This window comes from Piliocolobus tephrosceles, chromosome 6, assembly GCF_002776525.5.
Source record: "Piliocolobus tephrosceles isolate RC106 chromosome 6, ASM277652v3, whole genome shotgun sequence".
Lineage (NCBI taxonomy): Eukaryota > Metazoa > Chordata > Mammalia > Primates > Cercopithecidae > Piliocolobus > Piliocolobus tephrosceles.
In genome coordinates, this window is record NC_045439.1 from 140836218 (window position 1) to 140856120 (window position 19903).

The 19903-nt window shown below is 35.2% G+C and overlaps 1 protein-coding gene across 20 annotated transcripts in view; it reads left to right on the forward strand.

Annotated features, from left to right (window-relative positions):
- The window catches only part of MAP2K5 (mitogen-activated protein kinase kinase 5), a 273801-nt gene that overhangs the window by 110895 nt on the left and 143003 nt on the right, over positions 1–19903 (forward strand). For all 20 annotated transcript variants that reach the window (XM_023220742.2, XM_023220744.2, XM_023220756.1 and 17 more), the window contains 2 exons: positions 9358–9419; positions 15387–15435. In XM_023220742.2, coding sequence (XP_023076510.1) covers positions 9358–9419; positions 15387–15435 — 111 coding nt within the window. The remainder of the gene's footprint in view (positions 1–9357; positions 9420–15386; positions 15436–19903) is intronic.

A 19903-nucleotide genomic window follows, 5' to 3' on the forward strand; every position in this document is an offset into this window, starting at 1 on the left:
ACTTGGCTCTTATCAGATGTAGGATTTCCAAATATTTTCATTCATTGTTTATGTTTTCACTTTCTTTTTTCTTTTCTTTTCTGTCTTTTTGTTTTTTTTTTTTTTTTTTTGAGCTGTGGTATCATATTCCTCCCACCTCAGCCTCAAGTTTTATTGTTTTAGCTCTTATATAAGCCTTTGATTTATTTTTGAGTTAATTTTTATATATGGTATGAGATAGGGGTCCAAATTTATTCGTTTGCATGTAGATATCCATTTGTTCCAGTACCATTTGTTAAAGACTATTTTTCCCATTGAATTTTCTTGTTATACTTGTTGAAAATTGACCATAAAATATATTTCTATTCTTTTAGATCAATGCATATACATCTTGCATTGATCTAGTTGTCTGTCTTTGTACTAGTACCACACCGTATTTGATTACTCGTACTTGATAACTCTAGATTATTACAGTTTTTAAGTTCCCAATTGAGAAGTGTAAGTGCTCCAACTTTGTTCTTTGTTTTGGCCATTTTGAATACCTAGCATTTTTATTTGAATTTTAGAATCAGCTTGGCAATTTCTCCAAAAAATCCAGCTGGGATTTTGATAAGAATTGAATTGAATTTTTAGATCAACTTGGTGAATATTGCTGTCTTTAACATTATTTAATCTTCAACTCCAAGAACACAGATGGCTTTCAACTTACTTAGGTCTTCTTTAATTGTTTGTCAATGATTTTAAAATAATTTTTAGGGTATGAGTGGTAACTATTTGTTAAATTTACTTCTGAGTATTTTTAATGCTGTTTTTCTTAATTTCATTTTTGGATTGTTCATTGCCAGTGTACAGAACTGTAATTGATTTTTATATATTGATCTTGTATTCTGCAACCTTGCTGAACTTGTTTACTAACGTTAATAGCTTTTTGTGGATTCCTTAGGGTTCTCTATATACAAGATAATACCACCTGCAAACAGGTCGTTTTAATGCTTTCTTTTCAATTCTGGATGTCTTTTATTTCCTTTTCTTGCTTAATTACCCTGGCTAGAACCTTCAGTACAATGTTGAATAGACTGATGAGAACAGACATCCTTCTCTTGTTCCTGACCTTAGAGGGAGAGCTTTTAGTCTTTCACCATTAAATATGATGTTAGCCATGGGTTTAGAGTAGTTGTCCTTTGTCAGGCTGAAGAAATTCCCTTCTATTTTTAGTTTGTTGAGTATTTTTTTTTTAATCATGAAAGGGTATTAAATTTTGTCAAATGCCTGTTTTATGTCTATTGAAATAATTGTGCATATTTGGTCCTTTATTCTGTTAATATATGGTATACTGTATTTATTTATTTTTGCAAAATGAACCATTCCTGCAGTGTTGGAATTATTCCACTTAGTCATGATGTGTAATTCTTTTTATATGTTCCTGGGTTCAGTTTGCTAGTATTTTCTTGATGATTTTTGTATTCATATTTATGAGGGACATTGGACTAGTTTTCTTTTTTTGTGATGTCAGTGTCTGATTTTGGTGTCAGGATAGTTCTGGCCTTATAGAATAAGTTCAGAAGTATTGCCACCTCTTCTGTTTTTTTGAAGAGTTTATGAAGGATTCATGTTAATTCTTTTTTAAAAAAATTTTATGGGCTGGGCGGGGTGGCTCATGCCTGTAATCTCAGCATTTTGGGAGGCCAGGGCAGGTGGATCACTTGAGGTCAGGAGTTCGAGATCAGCCTGGCCAACATGGTGAAAGTCCATCTCTACTAAAAGTACCAAAAAAAATTAGCTGGGCCTGGTGGCGTATGCCTGTAATCCCAGCTACTTGGGAGACTGAGGCAGGAGAATCGCTTGAACCCAGGAGGTGGAGGTTGCAGTGAGCCAAGATCATGCCACTGCACTCCAGCCTGGGTGACAGTGACTCTGTCTCAAAATAAATAAATAAATAAATGAATAAATAAAAATTTTTATGGAGACATAATATTTTACATATTTATGGAGTACATATATAATAATATTTTGATACAAGCATGCACTGTGTAGTAATCAACTTAGAGTAATGGAGATATGCATGACCACAAACATTTATCATTTCTTTGTGTTAGGAGCATTGCAATTCCACTTGAGTAGTTATTTTGAAATATACAAGAAATTATTAATTGTGGTCACCCTGTTGTGGTACCAAACACTGGATCTTATTCTTTCTATCTGACTATACTTTTTTACCCATTAACCAACCCCTCTTTGTCCTACCTTTCTCACTACCCTTCTCAGTCTCTGATAATCATCATTCTACTATGTCTCCATCATCATTTGTTTTTGGCTCCCACATATCAGTGAGAGAACATGTATGTCTTCCTGTGTCTGGATTATTTCATTTAAAATAATACCCATGTTCTTGCAAATAACAGGATTTCATTCTTTTTATGGCTGAATAATATTTCATTGTGTTTATGTACCACATTTTCTTTGTCTTTATTTTTTCTTTGATGGACACTTAGATTGATTTCATATCTTGGCTATTGTGAATAGTGCTGCAGTAAACATTAGAGTGCACATATCTCTTCAATTTACTGATTTCCTTTCTTTTGGATATATACCCAATGGTGAAATTACTGGATCATAATAAGGTAGTTATACTTTTAGTTTTCTGGGGAATTTCCATACTGTTTTCCATGGTAGCTGTACTAGTTTACATTCCCATCATTAGTGTATGAAGGTTCCCCTTTGTCCATATCCTTGCCAGCATCTGTTATTCCCTGTCTTTTTGATAAAAGCCATTTTAGCTGGAGTGAGAGGACATCTCATTGTGGTTTTGATTTGCATTTCCCTGATGATTAGTGATGTTGAACATTTTTTCAAATGCCTGATGTTAATTCTTCTTTAAACATTTGATAGAATTCACCAGTGAAATCATCTGGTTCTGGTGTTTTTGGGGTGTGTAATTAGTGTGGTTTTTTTTTTTTTTTTAAATTATGGTGTAATACTCATACAAAAATTTAAACCTTACTAGCCATTTTATTAGTCCATCTTATGTTGCTATAAAGGAATACCTGAGACTGGGTAATTTATAAAGAAAAGGGGTTTATTTGGCTCATGATTTTGCAGGCTGTACAAGAAACATGGTGCCCAGCATCTGTTTTTGGTCCGGGCCTCAGGAAGCTTCCATTCATGGAGCAAGAGAGAGAGGAGGGAGGTTCCAGACCCTTCTTAACACCAAATCTTATGGGAACTTAGAGTGAGAACTCACTCAATTTTGTGAGAATGGCACCAAGTCATTCATGAGGGATCCACCCCTTTGACCCAAACACCTCTCACTAGGCCCCATCTTCGTCATTGGGAATGAGATTTCTTTTCTTTTTTTTTTGAGACAGAGTCTGGCTCTGTCTCCCAGGCTGGAGTGCAGTGGCCAGATCTCAACTCACTGCAAGCTCCGCCTCCCGGGTTTACGCCATTCTCCTGCCTCTGCCTCCCAGTAGCTGGGACTACAGGTGCCAGCCACCTCGCCCTGCTAGTTTTTTCGTATTTTTTAGTAGAGATGGGGTTTCACCACATTAGCCAGGATGGTCTCGATCTCCTGACCTCATGATCCGCCCGTCTCGGCCTCCCAAAGTGCTGGGATTACAGGCTTGAGCCACCGCACCTGGCGGGAATGAGATTCAACATGAGTTTCGAAGAGGACAAATATTCAGACTGTGTCAGCCATTTTAAGTGTGTAATTCAGCAGTGTGAAGTACATTAACATGGTTGTGCAACTGTTACCACCATCCATCTCTAGAACTCTTTTTATCTTGCAAAACTGAAACTCTATACCTATTAAATAAAAACTCCTCATTCACCCCTGCTCCCAGCCCCTGGCAAACAGCATTATACTCTGTCTCTATTTGACTACTCTAGGTACCTCATATAATTGGAATCACATAGTGTCTGTCTTATTGTGTCTGGCTTATTTCATTTTGCGTTATGTCCTAAGGTTCATGTTGTAGTATGTATCAGAGTTTTTCTTCCTTTTAAAAGCTGAATAGTATTTGTGGTTAGTTTTTTTTTATTACCAACTCAATCACTTTATATACAGGTTTAGTCAGATTTTTAATTTTTTCTTGAGTCAGTTTTGGTAGTTTGTGTTTTTCTCAGAATTAATCTGTTTCATCTAGGTTTTCTAATTTATTGATACACAGTTGTGAAAATTCTCTTATAATCCTTTTTATTTCTGCAGAGTCGGTAGTAATGTTCCCTCTTCCACTCCAGACTTTAGTTTCTTGAGTCTCCTCACTTATTTTCTCGGTCAGTATAGCTAAAAGTTTGTCAGTTTCTCTGTTTAAAAAAAAAAAAATTTTTTTTTTTTTGAGACATAGTTTCGCTCTTGTTTCCCAGGCTGGAGTGCAATGGCACAATCTCGGCTCAGCGCAACATCTGCCTCCCAGGTTCAAGCCATTCTGTTGCCTCAGCCTCCGGAGTAGCTGAGATTACAGGCGTGCGCCACCACGGCTAGCTAATTTTGTATTTTTAGTAGAGACAGGGTTTCTCCATGTTGGTCAAGCTAGTCTTGAACTCCCGACCCCAGGTGATCTGCCTGTCTCGGCCTCCCAAAGGGCTGGGATTACAGGTGTGAGCCACCATGCCCGGCCAAAAAAATTTTTTTCATTTAAAATGAAACCGACTTTTGGTTTCATTGATTTTCTCTATTTTTTTTTTTCTATTCTCTGTTTTATTTCTACTTTAATTTTATTATTTTCTTTTTTTCTGCTTTCTTTGAGTTTAGTTTTAGCTTGATGTTCTCCTTCTGCTTAAGGTAGAAAGTTAGGATATTGATTTGAGATCTTTCTTCTTCTTTAATGTAGGTTATAAATTTTCCTCTAAGCATGGCTTTAGTTGCATCCTAGAAGTTTTGGTATGTTGTGTTATTTTCATTAATCTCAAAGTATTTTCCATTTTTCTATGACAGAAATCTCTTGTGATTTCTTTCTGACCCATTTTTATTTAGGTATGTGCTGTTTAATTTCCACATATATGCACTTGAGAAGAATGTATTCTCCTGTGGTTAAGTGAAGTATCCTTTTCATGTCAGTTAATTCTGATTGGTTTATAATACTGTTCAGTATTTTCTTGTTAATCTTCTGTGTAGTTTTGTCCTTTTCTGAAAGTGAGATATTGAAGTCTGAAAAACTAATATTTTTGAGTTGTCTGTTTCTCCTTTCAGTTCTTTCAGTTTATGTTTCATATATTTTGGCATGCATGCTAGGTGCATACGTGTTTATAATTGTTATATCTTCTTGGTTGGTTGATCCTTTTATCATTAGAAAATGTCTTTGTCTCTAGTAACAATATTTAATAATAGTTATCTAAAAGACTATTTTTCCACTAGTATAGTCTCTCCAGCTCCCTGTTGGTTACTATTTGAATAGTATATCTTTTTTCATCATTTTTCAACCTGTTTGTGTCTTTAAATGTAAAATATCTCTGTTGTAGACAGCATATAGTTGGATCATTTTTTAAAAAATTAATTCTGCCAATCTCTTATTTAATTAGAGTGCTTAAACCTTTTACATTTAATTTAATTACTAACAAGGTGAGATATATCTCTCCCATTCTATTTGTTTTCTATACGTCATGCCTTTCATGTTCTGTTACTGCTTTTTTTATGTCAAATAGATATTTTCAAATGTACCATTTAAATTTCTCATGGTTTCTTTTGCTCTATTTTTTTGAGTTATATTGTTAATGTTGCCCTAGGGATTACAATTAACTTCTTAACTTATAACAATTTACTTGAGATTGATACTAACTTTATTTTAATAGTATACAAAAGGCCGGGCATGGTGGCTCATGCCTGTAATCCCAGCACTTTGGGAGGCCGAGGTGGGCAGATCACCTGAGATCAGGAGTTCGAGATTAGCCTGGCCGATTTGGTGAAACCCCATCTCTACTAAAAAAAAAAAAAAAAAATACAAAAATTAGCCAGATGCAGTGGTGCATGCCTGTAATCCCAGCTACTCGAGAGGCTGAAGCTGGAGAATAGCTTGAACCCAGGAGGCGGAGGTTGCAGTGAGCCGAGATCGCACCACTGCACTCCAGACCGGGCGACAGAGTGAGACTCCATCTCAAATAATAATAATAATAATAATAATAATAATAATAATAATAATATACAAAAACTTTGCTTCAGTGTCGCTCAATTTCTTCTCATCTCTTTTATGCTGTTATTGTCATATAAGTTACATTCTTACACATTGTGTGTCCAAAACAAACTTAAAATTATGCCGTTGTCTCTTAAGTCATATAGGAGAACAAAAGAGATACAAACAAAACATACATTTATCCTGTCTTTTATATTTGCCTATGCAGTTACCTTTACCAGTGTTCTTTATTTCTTCATGTGGATCTGAGTTACTGTCTTTTAACTTCAACCTAAATATCCTTCAGTCTGAAAGACTGTATTTTATTTCTTGTAGGGCAGGTCAACTAATGATTAATTCTCAGTATTCTGAGATAAATTTTCCAGTTTATTTGAAAGTATCTTAATTTCTCCTTCAGTTTTGTAAAGTAGTTTTCGCTGGATATAGAATTTTTGGTTTACAATCTTTTTCTTTCAGCTGTTCAAATATGTCATTCCTCTGCCTCTGACCTCTGTGGTTTCTGATGAGTAATCAGCTCTTGATCTTTTTGAGGATTATTTGTAACTGAAATGTCACTTCTCTTGCTGCTTTCAAGATTTTCTTTATGTCTTTGGCTATAGATAGTTTGATAATAATGTGTATAGGTATAGATCTCTTTTGAGTTTATCCTAGGTGAAGTATACTGAGCTTCTTGGATGTGTAAATTCACTTTTTAAAATCAAATTTAGGAAGTTTAGGTTCATTGTTTTCTCAAATATTCTTTCCGTTCCTTCCTTTTCTCCTCCGTTTCTAATCTCCCATTATGCATATGTTTGTATGCTGGATGGTGTTCTCCAGGTCTCTGAGAATGTGTTCATTTTTCTTCATTTTCTTTTCTTTTCATCATTAGACTGGATAATCTCCATTGACCTATCTTTACCCCCTTTGATTCTTTCTTCTGCTTTCTCAGATATGCTGTTGTTCCTCTCTAATAAATTTTCATTTCAGTTATTATACTTTTCTACTTCAGAATTCTATTTGGATACATATGACTTCAAGGAACAAAGAAAAGTGACAGATCACAGAGAACAAACCAGTAACTTTGGAATCACGAGCAAAAAGTTCAAACCTACCGAGCCACAGATGAATGAGTTTCTAAATGCCTTGAATACCACCATCTCAGCTAAAATTAAGTTCTGTCAGTTTGCATCATAGTAGTATCACATTGCATGAGACTTTTTAAACTGCAGAAAGTTCACATGTGATTCTCAAGCTATGTCACATCATGGGGAAACCTTTTAATTTTTTTTTTTTTTTTTTTGAGACAAGGTCTCGCTCTGTCACCCAGGATGGAGTGCAGTAGTGCAATCTCTGCTCACTGCAACCTTCGCCTCCCAGGTTCAAGCGATTCTCCTGCCTCAGCCTTCTGAGTAGCTGGGACTAAAGAGTAGTGTACACCACCTTGCCCAGCTCATTTTAATTTTTTTGGTAGAGATGAGGTTTCACCATGTCTCCTAGGCTGGTCTCAAACTCCTGACCTCAAGTGATCCTCCCACCTTGGCCTCCCAAAGTGCTGGAATTACAGGTGTGAGCCACTGTGCCTGGCCACCTTTTAAATCTTTAACTTCTGAAACTTCAAAGGTTCAGGTCTTCTCTGAGCTCTGCCATCAGCTGACTCTTGGCTTTAACTAGAACATTCGCATCGCTGGGATTATTTTCCCCACCTGTCAAGTAAGGTCGCTGGACTGATCTTTAATGTCCTTTTCTGCACAAATGTAGAGTTGCCATTTTTGATAGATCTGAAGGATAGAAATGATAATAAAACAGAGAAAAATTAAACCAACCCCCTCTGCCATTTTTAACCTGATAAGAATTACTGAATTGCAGAAAAAGAACTCATCAAACTTAACAGGAACTCTTAATCCTGAGTGGATCTGCCACATTGTTTTTTCACTGATGACATTTTTCTCTAATGGACATGAAAAGGACAAGATGAATCAGTGATGGCACAGAGCCGGCTGTGTAAAGATTTTAGCCATATGGATAGTTAAGGAAAGCGGGTCTAACTGAGGTTAAAAACCAGTGAACTACCTCAAAATTAGATTCCTTTTTGGCTTCTTCTACTGATGATGGTGGTAAGGTAATCTTTGTTTTTTGGGTTTAGCTTGTTGAAACCATTGTCCATTTAGTTAATTAAGCCCTGATTTATATCCTTTGTAAAAGTGAATTCTCTTAGAAGTTGTTACTGGTACATCTGGATGGATTTTCACCTCCTAGTTTTAAGCCATTCAGGTCATTCACTTCATAAGGGATTGGTCCAATAAGCTGCATTTGTCAGTCTTGCAAATACCAGCATGTAAAGCTTGATCTTTTTTTATTCTGTTTATCCTTCATACTGCCAATTTATCTGAAAGATTAATGAGAACATAAAATGTTTTTCTGCTGTATTCTCACTTTTACTACATCTGTAATAAAAATGTCATTTTAGTAAATAAGGATGGTTCAGTTCATATCAGATGTTTTTTCATTATCTTCCCAGTAGCACCCAGAGCCAAAGTGTAATGTTTAGTTACACTTTGGTTTCCCAGTTTCTTGTTCAAATCTGCAAACTACAAGCAAAGGTTAACTAAGAGTGATCATTTTCTGTATCTGCTTTAAATGGGATAAATATAAAGCCAGTAGCCATATATATAATATATGCATGTGTCTATATGCATGTAAAAATATTTGTCAAATACTCTGAAATAATTTTTTTGTAGAACTGAAAGACTGTATACCTCAATTTGACTCTTAAAGAAAGATGATTACATATTATTAAAATAGATCTCATAATCATATCATTAATGAGCAAAGTAGTGGTTCTCTGCATATATTCCAGCTTTTGTTGGATTAATGTGAAAATTGTAAGATGTTACCCTAATTTACATTTGAGAAAAACTGTTACAAAAGGCAGGCACCTAAATGTAATTGTCATATTGATCTTTATAATTTTGTGTATGTATTTAAGTTTATATAAAGTATAGTTTCTTAGCTTGCCTTTGACTAGTTTCTTTCAGTTTGTCATGTATGCAACTATACACTTCAGAATAAAATGAAAATATCTAGTTATACTTCATCAGGAAGTATGATTACGTTATAGAAAACATTGGACTAAAAACAAGTTTTATACTACACACCCAATGTGTGGTGTAGGAAGTGTAAAAACATAGTCTCACAGTGAATACACAGGAGGAGCCCAGTGCATTGTTCTGGTAGTTTCATTTGTAGTAATATGGCATGTTTATCTCTACAGGGGGATCTTTGGATGTATATAGGAAAATGCCAGAACACGTCCTTGGAAGAATTGCAGTAGCAGTAAGTATATGGCTTCAGTTTTAGAAAATTTGAGTGATTTAATCTTTCTAATCAAGCTCACTCTTATATTCTCAATGTCTTTTCTTGTTCTTCAATCCCAGTTGGCTCCCAAGACCTTCTTGACTTTCTCCTGTTTTGTTCTTTCTTCTTTTCATAGACCAGCCCACCTACCGTCATAACGTAGTCACACACTTATGTATTCCAACCTGTTCTAGTTTCATGTGTTTGCAGGGACCTTGCTGTTCTTGTTGACTCGTAAAATTTCCAAGTTGTTCTTAAAAAAAAAAAAAAAAAATCCTTTTTTGTTTTGTTTTTATATTTTGTAGTTATGATTAGCATATGTTTCGCAAATACTTAAAAAGTCTGAGTTATTAAAGCAGTCTACAAGAAAACACTAATTTGTTAAGAACAAAGTAGTATTAGTAAAGATTTTTTGCAGTTTTTTTATGTTCTTGGTTTTTAATTTTTTCATCAACTATATCTAGAAATTTATTCCCTTTGTGATTTAAAGCAGTTTTTCCATATTCGTGTATTTTCTATATACACTAATATACTGATGAAATTAAACTAACGTTACTATAATGTTCTCATAAGTTCTGTATTTCACATTTATAATAATATAGGTTAAACAGTGTCTGAGAGAAGTCATGGGGTGATGTAATAGTAATCAATTGCTAAACTAAAGGCACTATGGTAACTTCAGTGGTTTATTGCAGAACAAAGTGATTGTACCATGTACCATATAATTAATTGGCTGATTTTCACATTCATTATGCATCAAACTGACAACTCAAATTCTTTAATCCAACATGGACACTTATTTAGTCTTAGTTCATTGTAATTCACAGCTTTCCTTTTTTCTTTCTAATTATTAGTGTGAACTGCCTTGGGTGATGAGAACTTTCTTTTCTGATGCTATTGCTGCTAAGTAGCTTCTCATCTACATGTGTAGGTAGATTAGTATGAAATTTGAGTACTTAAATCACTATTTTAGATGAAAATAAAAATGTTTCATTTCCTGTTCTAATCCCAGGAGAGAGTGAATGCTTTGTGGCTTTTGGCAGTTCTTGGCTGTAAAGTTTAATCACATGTATAATAAAGGGCAAAAAAAGGCAAGGATACCAATTGAAAAAGAAAAAGGTATACAAGTTCTATATACTCAATTATCTATGGAACTTGGCAAAAATAGAAATCTCCCATCTTCAGTGGAGAAGCATGTTCTTCCTGAACTTCATAAATCTTACTTCCCTCTTGTTTAGGGCATCCACACAAGGCCCCCAATCTTTTCAATTCTACTCGAGTAGGAAGACTGAAGTGAATAGAGTCAGCAGAAAAAACAATTCAGCATCAAATACAGGGCTTGCCTATTAAGTGAATGAAAATATGACACAAATTATTTTAGTGAAAGGCATTAAAGTAAGTGCTACTCCAAAGGATTGTTTATATTTGCCCTTACATTTTTTTTTTTTATTAGGGGTTTTTCCCCCTAAATATGTGTCCAATTTCTCCAGCTTTTATGACTCATCAGGTCATAGTAATGAAAACTACTTACAGCTGCAGTAGAAGAAATGCTTTTAATAATTTTGCTTTTTGTCTGCCACTTTTTATAAATTCTGCAGGAGCCTGGGTTTATGTAACGCCTCCAAAGTGTATTTTTTTTTTAATGTATCCTGAATAGGCTACAAATTTGGATTATCATTTGTTGCAGCTAACGAACACCAGATTGGCCCATGGCTAATACCTGACACTAGGAGGGTTGTACTAGTCAAAATAAGACTAGCAAATTGATGGGCTGTGGGTTATGGTGTGTAAACTAAATATTCCCATAGTCTGATTGTGTTCCCAGTATCCTTGGTCATCTCTCCAAAAGTGTACTGAAGATGATGGCATCAACATCTTTCCCTTGAGTTCCCTCATTGAGGCCAAGAAAGCACAAGGGTGCTATTGCCAAGTGAAAAGCAACAGAATCAGAGAGAGAGAGTGGGAAAATCGGTGTATATTGAATACTTCCTGTGCTAATCACTAATGCATGCTGTCTATACAAATATTATGTCATTTAGCCTTTACAGCCACCATGTAAAGTGTGGATTATTGGACATACTCTGTGCACATGCAAGATGAGGTTTGGAAAAGTTAGCCAGCTTGCCCAGAGTTATCATCTAATTAGTCAGTACAAATTTGAACACAGGGCTGTCTGACACCAGACGCCTTGCTTTCTCAGTGTGTTCTCCTAACAGAATGAGAGAAAAAACAAAATAGAGGCAAGAGTGAAAGAAAGAGCTAGGCTAAAAAATAAGAACAGAGACTTATGAATGAGAAAATAATGGAGCAACACAATTGCTTCAGATTCGTTTCATCTCTTTAGGTATCTCTCTTTTCCCAAATTAACTTTATTTTCCAGGGTCTAATAATCTGGCATGCAAGGCAGATTCATAGGTCCAAGGTTCATTACAGCATGGACCTCTGTCGACCTCTGTGATATGTTATTCAAATTTTCTCCTGTAAAATGTATGGCAAGAGAGTTTTTTTTTTTCCCCGCCCCAAAGGAATTTATACATACCTGGTTTCAGCCTTCCAACTTGCTCAGTGATTCAGTGGTTTTTCTTTACTATCCATTTGAATATGGTCTCCTATAAAGAGGAATGAATGCCTTTCTACCTTTCCCTGCCACCTAACACATTCTGTTTTTCTTCTCATTTCTGAATCAGTGACATTGTGTACTGTATTTTGAGTGCTAATGTTGATTGAAGTTGTCCCTGAAAGGAGGTGCACTTGACATGTCAAGGAGCGAGTGATTGACAACAGATATAAGTACTTTTAGTGTCAAGGCTTTGTCAAGTCATTGTTGTGAAACCCAGCCTACTGAATACCAATAATATCCTTTAGATTTTTCAGTTCACAGATTTCTAGCTCCTTTTTCACCAGAATTTACATGTTTCTAAAGGAAAATGTAGTGTATTTTGACAAAGAATAAGAATATTTTCTTTTTGAATCTCTAACAGAGTGAATAATTTTAGCAAATATTATAAAATCAGCATTTGTTTTACTTTTCCTACCTGATAATCAGAATATATTGGATTGCCTTCCCTTACATGTTTTCTGAAAATTCATTTTGTATGGAACCAATTTTTAGTGGTGAGCTATCTTTAATGGATAGTTTTTATAACATGCAGCTAAGCTTCAAAGTTGAAAATTTTAACCCTACTTCCTCAGAACGGAGAAGATGATCACCTCCATGCTAAATAAGATGACCTCCTCATATCACTCAGAGAGAAAATTGTTATCATTATGGATGTTACTTTTTATAAACATTTAAAGCAATATTTTTGTTGTTTCCTTCTGTGATAAAATTATCATTATTAATATTTTGATATTTTCTTGCTGTATTGTCTTCCTGTCCAGAATACATGTGTTTTATTGTAATGCCAGTTATTTCCAAACTCTAGAAGAAGTCATTTACTATAAAAATGTATACTGTTCTCTTAGAATAGACAAACATACACCGGAATTGATGAATCTATGTAAGCAAATCTTTCAGGAGCACATTGCACCCTTTGAGAACAATTAAAATATGTTAACCTCTGCTCAGTATTAATTGATATAGATTTTGTCTTCTAGATCTTTTGGAAATTGTCTTTCTCCCATTGCATTTCTTATTTTACAGTTGCTCTTAGGCTTCCTTGATCAACTCGAATCCTTGCATATTTAGCCCCTAACACTCTTCTTACCACTTTCAAGATATGTAAACTACTCAGTTACTTCTCATGGTAATGGTAGGTTTTCTTGTTCTTATAGTCCTGACTTACCCAGAATTCTCTATAATGATGAATACTTTTAAATCTTACAGTAAATTTTGACTAGTAGTGATTTGTTCAGTGTATCTGGTGTCACATTATGAATAGTCAACCTTGAAATTGGTAAGTTCACACTCATGTGCATATAGGGTCAATGGTTATGAATAAAACATGTGCATTTCCTTTTACAGCAATTTATATGTAAAGATTTTTTTAAGTTTTTAACGGTGACCACTGATTAAATTTTCCACATAGAAGGGAGTACTTGTAACCCATATACTTAGGGTCATGAAAACACCTTTTTTTCAGTATCTCATTCAACTAATTACTCTTAACTCACGCTATGAAAGTGAAAACTGCAAATCTAATTCAGATGTTTGTATTTTCTCATTTTATTTCCTCGACCTGCCTTTTTAATACCTTGCCTTGTCAACATATATGCTTTGCACCAGCCAGACTGGCTTGTGAGGACCATCTTGATATACTTCGTTCTTTCCTACTCCAATATACTTTATAAATTTGGGGGGACATTTTTGTTTTGAGATTATTTTAAACTTATAGAAAAGTTGTGAGACTAATACAAAAAATTCCCACAGATGCTTCACCTATATTCCCTAGTTGTTAACAGTTTACCACATTTGGTTAAAAATCTGTAAACATATTTTTTCCTGAAACATTTGAGAATAAGTTACAGATACCACGGCCTTTATCCCAAAATATGTTAGGTATCTATTTCCTAAGAACAAACACTTTATCTTACGTAATCACTGATTAAAATCAGGAAACTAGTATCGATACAATATTATTATCTACTCAACAGCCCTTATTTGAATTTCACCAATTGTCAAATAATACCCTGTATAGACCAAAGAAAAAAAATTCTGGTTCTGGAAGTCTAGGCTTATTCTTTGCATTTGGTTGTCATGTCTCTCTAATGCCTCAGTGTTTGTCTTTCATGACTTTGATATTTTGGAAGAGTATATTGCCCCAATACTTTGATTATATATTTTTACCTTGACCTAAACACTTCCTTCTCTTTTTTTCATTTAAGTTAAATCCATTACTTTAAATCATTACTTTTAGTAAGCCTTTCTGACTCCTGATGGGAAAAGCAGTTTCTATTCTACCCACTGCCTTATTTCATCAGTTGACTTTTTTTAAATGTCTCTCCAGGCCAGGCATGGTGACTCCCACCTGTAGTCCCAGGGATTTGGGAGGCCAAGGCAGGAGGATCCCTTGAGGCCAGGAGTTCAAGACCAGCCTGGACAACAAAACAAGATCACATCTCTACAAAAAATGTTTTAAAATTAGCAGAGTGTGGTGGTGTGCACCTGTAGTCCCATCTACTCAGGAGGCTGAGATGGGAGGATTGTTTGATCCCAGGAGTTTGAGGTTACAGTGTGCTATGATTGCACCACTGCACTCCAGCCTGGGCAACAGAGTGAGATCCTGTCTCAGAGGAAAAGTTTCTCCTTGGTCATAAGTGTCCTGACTTCAGAAAAAGTTTTACACAGAGAAGTATAGAAAATTAAGAAAGCCATTGTCCCTTTTTCCTGTGTGTCTCCTTGCCTGGCTTAGCATCATTATGAATTCAGCATAGGTACTTCCAGATTATTTTATATACACATGCACTTATTTCTTTCATTTGGAGTACCTTATATTCAGGAGATTATAAGCTCATTAAAGGTAGGAACTGTGGCTTTTGCATTTGGTTTTCCCGCAAAGCCTCACACAGAAATGGGAGATGTTCAGTAAATGCTTATTGATTGACAGAGTTTTAAAGGAAGAGTTAGGCCAGGCGTGGTGGCTTACGCCTGTAATCCCAGCACTTTGGGAGGCTGAGGCAGGAGGATCACTTAAGCCTAGGAGTTCAAGACCAGCTTAGGCAACATTAGTGAGATCCCTGTTTCTACTGAAAAAAAAAAAAAAAAAAAGCCAGGCGTGGTGGTACACACATGTGGTCCCAGCTACTCAGGCAGCTGAAGGGGGAGGATTGCTTGAGCCCAGGAGGTCAAGGCTACAGTGAGCAGTGATTGTACCCCACAGCACTTCAGCCTAGGTGACAGGGTGATACCCTGTCTCAAAAAAAAAAATGTTGATATATTTAAATATGGAAAGTTCCTTATAAAAACCATAAATGATAATTCCGCTGTTTTCTTTTTCTTAAATTTAGGTTGTTAAAGGCCTTACTTATTTGTGGAGTTTAAAGATTTTACATAGAGGTATGTGCTGGGCTTATAAGCTTGGGCTTAATTGGGTGGGGTTGGGTCTCTCCAGATACCTTGATTTTTAAAGTGAGTAAGTGTTCTGACATTTAAGCCAGCTGATACATCTGGTTCTCAAAAAGATGGCTGCTTTATAAATGTTATTTTTCTTGTTTTCTCCATCAACTGCTCTCATTTAGATTATAAACTTGGTAGCGTGTTTTTGTGAATCACCTTTGTCAAACTTGTAAAAAGATATTTCATAGTATTTGAAAATAACAGGATCTTGTTTGTCTTACTTAACTCTTGTTAATGCAAAACCTTTGCTTTCTGTACAGTTACATCTTTCCTTCTATTAACGTTTCAGATAGTATCACACACTGTTCCTTAAGAGATTGTTTCACATACCTGGAAAGAAAAACTTTATTTTTAATTTTTTTAAAGATGGGATCTTGCTATGTTGGCCAGGTTGGTGTTAAACCCCTAGTCTCAAGCAATCCTCCTACCTTGGCCTCCCAGAGTGCTAGGATTCAGATGTGAGCCATTGCGCCTGGCCAAAAGTAAAACTTTAAGATATTGGTGAAAGCATCAGGAATAGTCCCCTTGTCCAGTAACAGAACACATGAGAGAATAATCAGATAACTGTTGAATATTGCCAAAGGAATCTCCTTTTTTTTTTTTATGTTCCCAAAATATCTTAATTCATTTGGAGCAAATTATTAAGTGAGAAAGATATTATAACAAAGCAACTTCAAGGCCTAGTGTTACTAACAGTGCTGTTTAATTTTACACATCTGCTCATCTTAGCTTTGTGTGCATTTGGGGAATGGAACAGCATACACGTTAGATATGATTAAAGGAAAGTTTTTTTTAAGAGTGTAAACTGTGAGATGGAGAAAACAACTGATATTTTCAACTGTGATGTCATATCTGTCACTACGGATTGTTTTCTTTTGTGGTGGTTTTAATATCCTAGTGATTCCACATCTCTTCTGAAATCCTCCTCCTTCTTTTTAATGAGAGTATCTAGATTTTGACAAATAAAATATTCAGGTTTTTGAAGGTATTTATTCTGACTAAATGAAATCATTAACTAGATTTCTTTTTAAAGCCAGTCCACTCCATTTCTAGAGTATAGTTGATACGAAAGGTAAGTGTAGGGAGAGTGAGTTTTGTTAGTATTACTTTTTCTGGGTATAAATAAGTGTGTAAACACATTTGATGGATGAAAGAAAAATTGAGCATTTTTGACTACCAAGAGTAAGAGATAACAATATTTAACATTATATAACTTATATTGTTTCCATTCCCTGTACTTTTACCTCCCCACACCCAGCAACCCATAAAGTGGTGATAGCCATTTTAATAAGAATTAACCCAATGGTCAGTTCTCAAAATTTTATTGATTTTTTAAAAATGGACATCTGCCATCCATTTGACAAAAGAACTAAAGGGAAAACATCCATTCTTAATAGCAAAGCTTTCTTTAAACGGACAGTGCCATGGAAATTCGAGTGTTATTAGAAAGTGAATGTTAGGATCATCATGTACTCTGGGCATACAGGTTAATTCTGGCTTATAATGAAATCCCTCTCTAGCTGTAACTTTGTGCAAGGAATCTTAGTAGCACAAAGAACTATGGTGGATAGGGAAATATGTTTTAGTTATTCTGCCATTATCTTGATTTTCCTTCTTTAAAATTAGAAATCATGCTGATAAGTTGATGTACCTTTCGTATTCCTATATCTAAATTTTTTTAATTTTAATTTTTACTCTGGGTTTGGGGGAAATAACTAAAATTTTCATTTGAAATGGGATCTTGATAGACGTGTTTTTGGATTTGTCTGGATCTCAAAATAATTTCGAAGGTCAGATTCTCAGTATAATCACTTTATGATCACTGTGACCAAACTTGGTTGACCAGAGCCTGTCAGGTCCTTCTTTTCATCCCTGGTTGCAACTTGGGCTAAGAAAGAGCTCTTTTGTTAGTGATGGACAAGGGCTGCAGTGGTTTGACTAATGGAGAGCATAAAGGTTTCAAAAGGGAATCCTGGGCCTGTACTTATTTTTTCAGTTGGTGCCAGCCAGCCCAATTCCTACAGAGAATAGCCTGCTATAAAATGCCACTTGTTGTGGGAAGATATCTGTTGGGGACAGATTAGGAGCAGTGGTAGAGGGCTGACAAGTCCTCTCAAGGAATTTCAGTGAATGAGTATGCACCTACATCTGTCTTGATGGAAAGACTAACGAATTGCAGTGCAGATGAACAGTTATGTCCCAGTAGTTATGGCCACTCAACTACAGAAGTAAATATGCTGTGGTAATACACCTCATTAAATATATTCATATTTAGCTTTTGAGTTTCCCAGCTATTCATGGAAACTTTTACTTTCTAGACTTAAAAGCATGTGTTTTTATTGAAGAGTCAAAGAAGCCAGATGTCCCTGAAGACTTTTGTAAAGCATTGTAATGAGAAATTTACCCTAGATTGAGTAGTTGTTAACTTAATATTTTAGAGGTTTTGTCCATATTTAATAACTTGGATTCCATAAAAATAAGATTAAAGATGCCTTTTTATTTACCAAAAAGCTATTTAATTTTCTTCTTGATTAAAAAATTGTAGCTTTTTAGATCAGTTCAATCAGGCAATTAAAGATCAGAGCTTTTAAGTTCAGCTAAGGCAATTAAATAGGTAATATACTTGTTTATGCACTTTTGCTATATAAGCTCATTGCCGTTCCTTCTTAAAAGCACATGTACTCATTTTTGCTTTCTCTAAATGAATGATGATGGGAATTCTAGCTGAACATGTGTCACATTGTCAAATCAAAGACAGGGGTCCTTCTGCAGCGGCTGGGGACCCCGGTTTAGGCATTGTGAGAGGATAGTGAAAAGAAGATGGTGAAAGAGAAATACTAATAAGTGATCTTTACCTCTTTCTCCTTTGTCTTGGTCTAAGTACCTGTGTTCTCCTCTAATCATCATTTTCTAATGCTGTTCTTAAAAAGCAGAGTAGAAAAAAAAAAAGAAATTGCTTTGTACTTACGGGCACAAATTTCAAAAGATTAAGAAATGGAGACGTGTTCAGTATCTAATGAGAAAAGAGAACAAACTATTTCTCACATTTAAATGGCCTCCTTGGAATACAGTGGTTCTGGATTTTAGCTATAGAAAGTGGATATATAAATAGTATATTACAGAATTTATTATAGGTAGTTAATGGCTTCCAAACAAACTCTTAAAAACCTGGAGTCTCTCCCATAGTATATATCCAGTGAGGACTGTAGAGTAGAATGAAATCTGAGCAATAAGCAGTGGCATACCTACTACCCATCCCGTGAGGCTTGTTAGTCTGGTAAAAGTTAGTTTATTTGATAGTATATTATGTTAATTGGAAATTGTTTTGGAAATTGAAGCACAGCAGTTGCTATTCATAATGGATCATCAGATGTTATGTTCAATCAGGTGTTACTGTTGTTTATTTTGCTCTCTTTAAGATTTGGTTGAGATATATGTGCAGGGGCTTCATAAACTATTGAATGCTAAGAATGTGGCATATTTTTATTATAACCATGAATTAATCACTTTATTCAGTTAATAAGAATAAACCACTCCAAAACCAAGCCAGGGAGAGAGTTTATTATACTTTATATTACTGAGTCAAAAATTGTGAAAATCTTTTCTCCAAAATAAACCAAACATGGTAATTCCATATGAGGACGTAATTATTAAAAATGTTTGAAATGCCCACCAAATTAACCACTGTGGAAAAGTTGTCTTTATTAAAAGGCATATGTGAGAGCACTATAAGCATAGCATGTGCTGACTGTGGGTAAAAACAAAGAAAATGAACAGTGAGAAAATCTGTTAGGCCAGATCCAACATTACAGGAAACATCGCAGCTTCACTTCAAAACATACGTCACCACTAATGAGGTGAGAGCCCTGCATATTAATAAACCTACAGCTCCAGTCGTAGCCATCATTACCCACATCAAACATAAATACAAGATTAACACCTATGCCATTTCTTTGGAAGATGTGAGAATGCCCTAGGAGTAACTGCTCTGTCTTTCCCTGAGGATAAAAAATAGAAATGCAAGGGTAAGGAGAATATAACTTAGATTAAGAAAATAAAATTGGCAATCATTCTGGAGCCATCTTACACAGATGCAGAAGTTTAGAGAAGGAAAAAAAAACCTGTATAGTTAGTGTGCCAGGAGTTTTTTTGTATATATGAACCTGGTTAGTTTCATTTACTTTCTCCAATAGAAGAACTTTTTAAGAATACATTTTTGCAGAAATTCTGTAGGCAAACACTGCCCAAATAGATTTGTGTTTAAAGAAACTAAGCCTTGTAGTTTCAGTGTACATGTTACAAATTTTATTTTCTACCCTTGGCTTTTCTCTTTTATAAATCTGGCCTCACACAGACTTTCCAATTAGTGCTACCTTAGATACCAAAGCCAGTGTTAGTTTGGTCATTC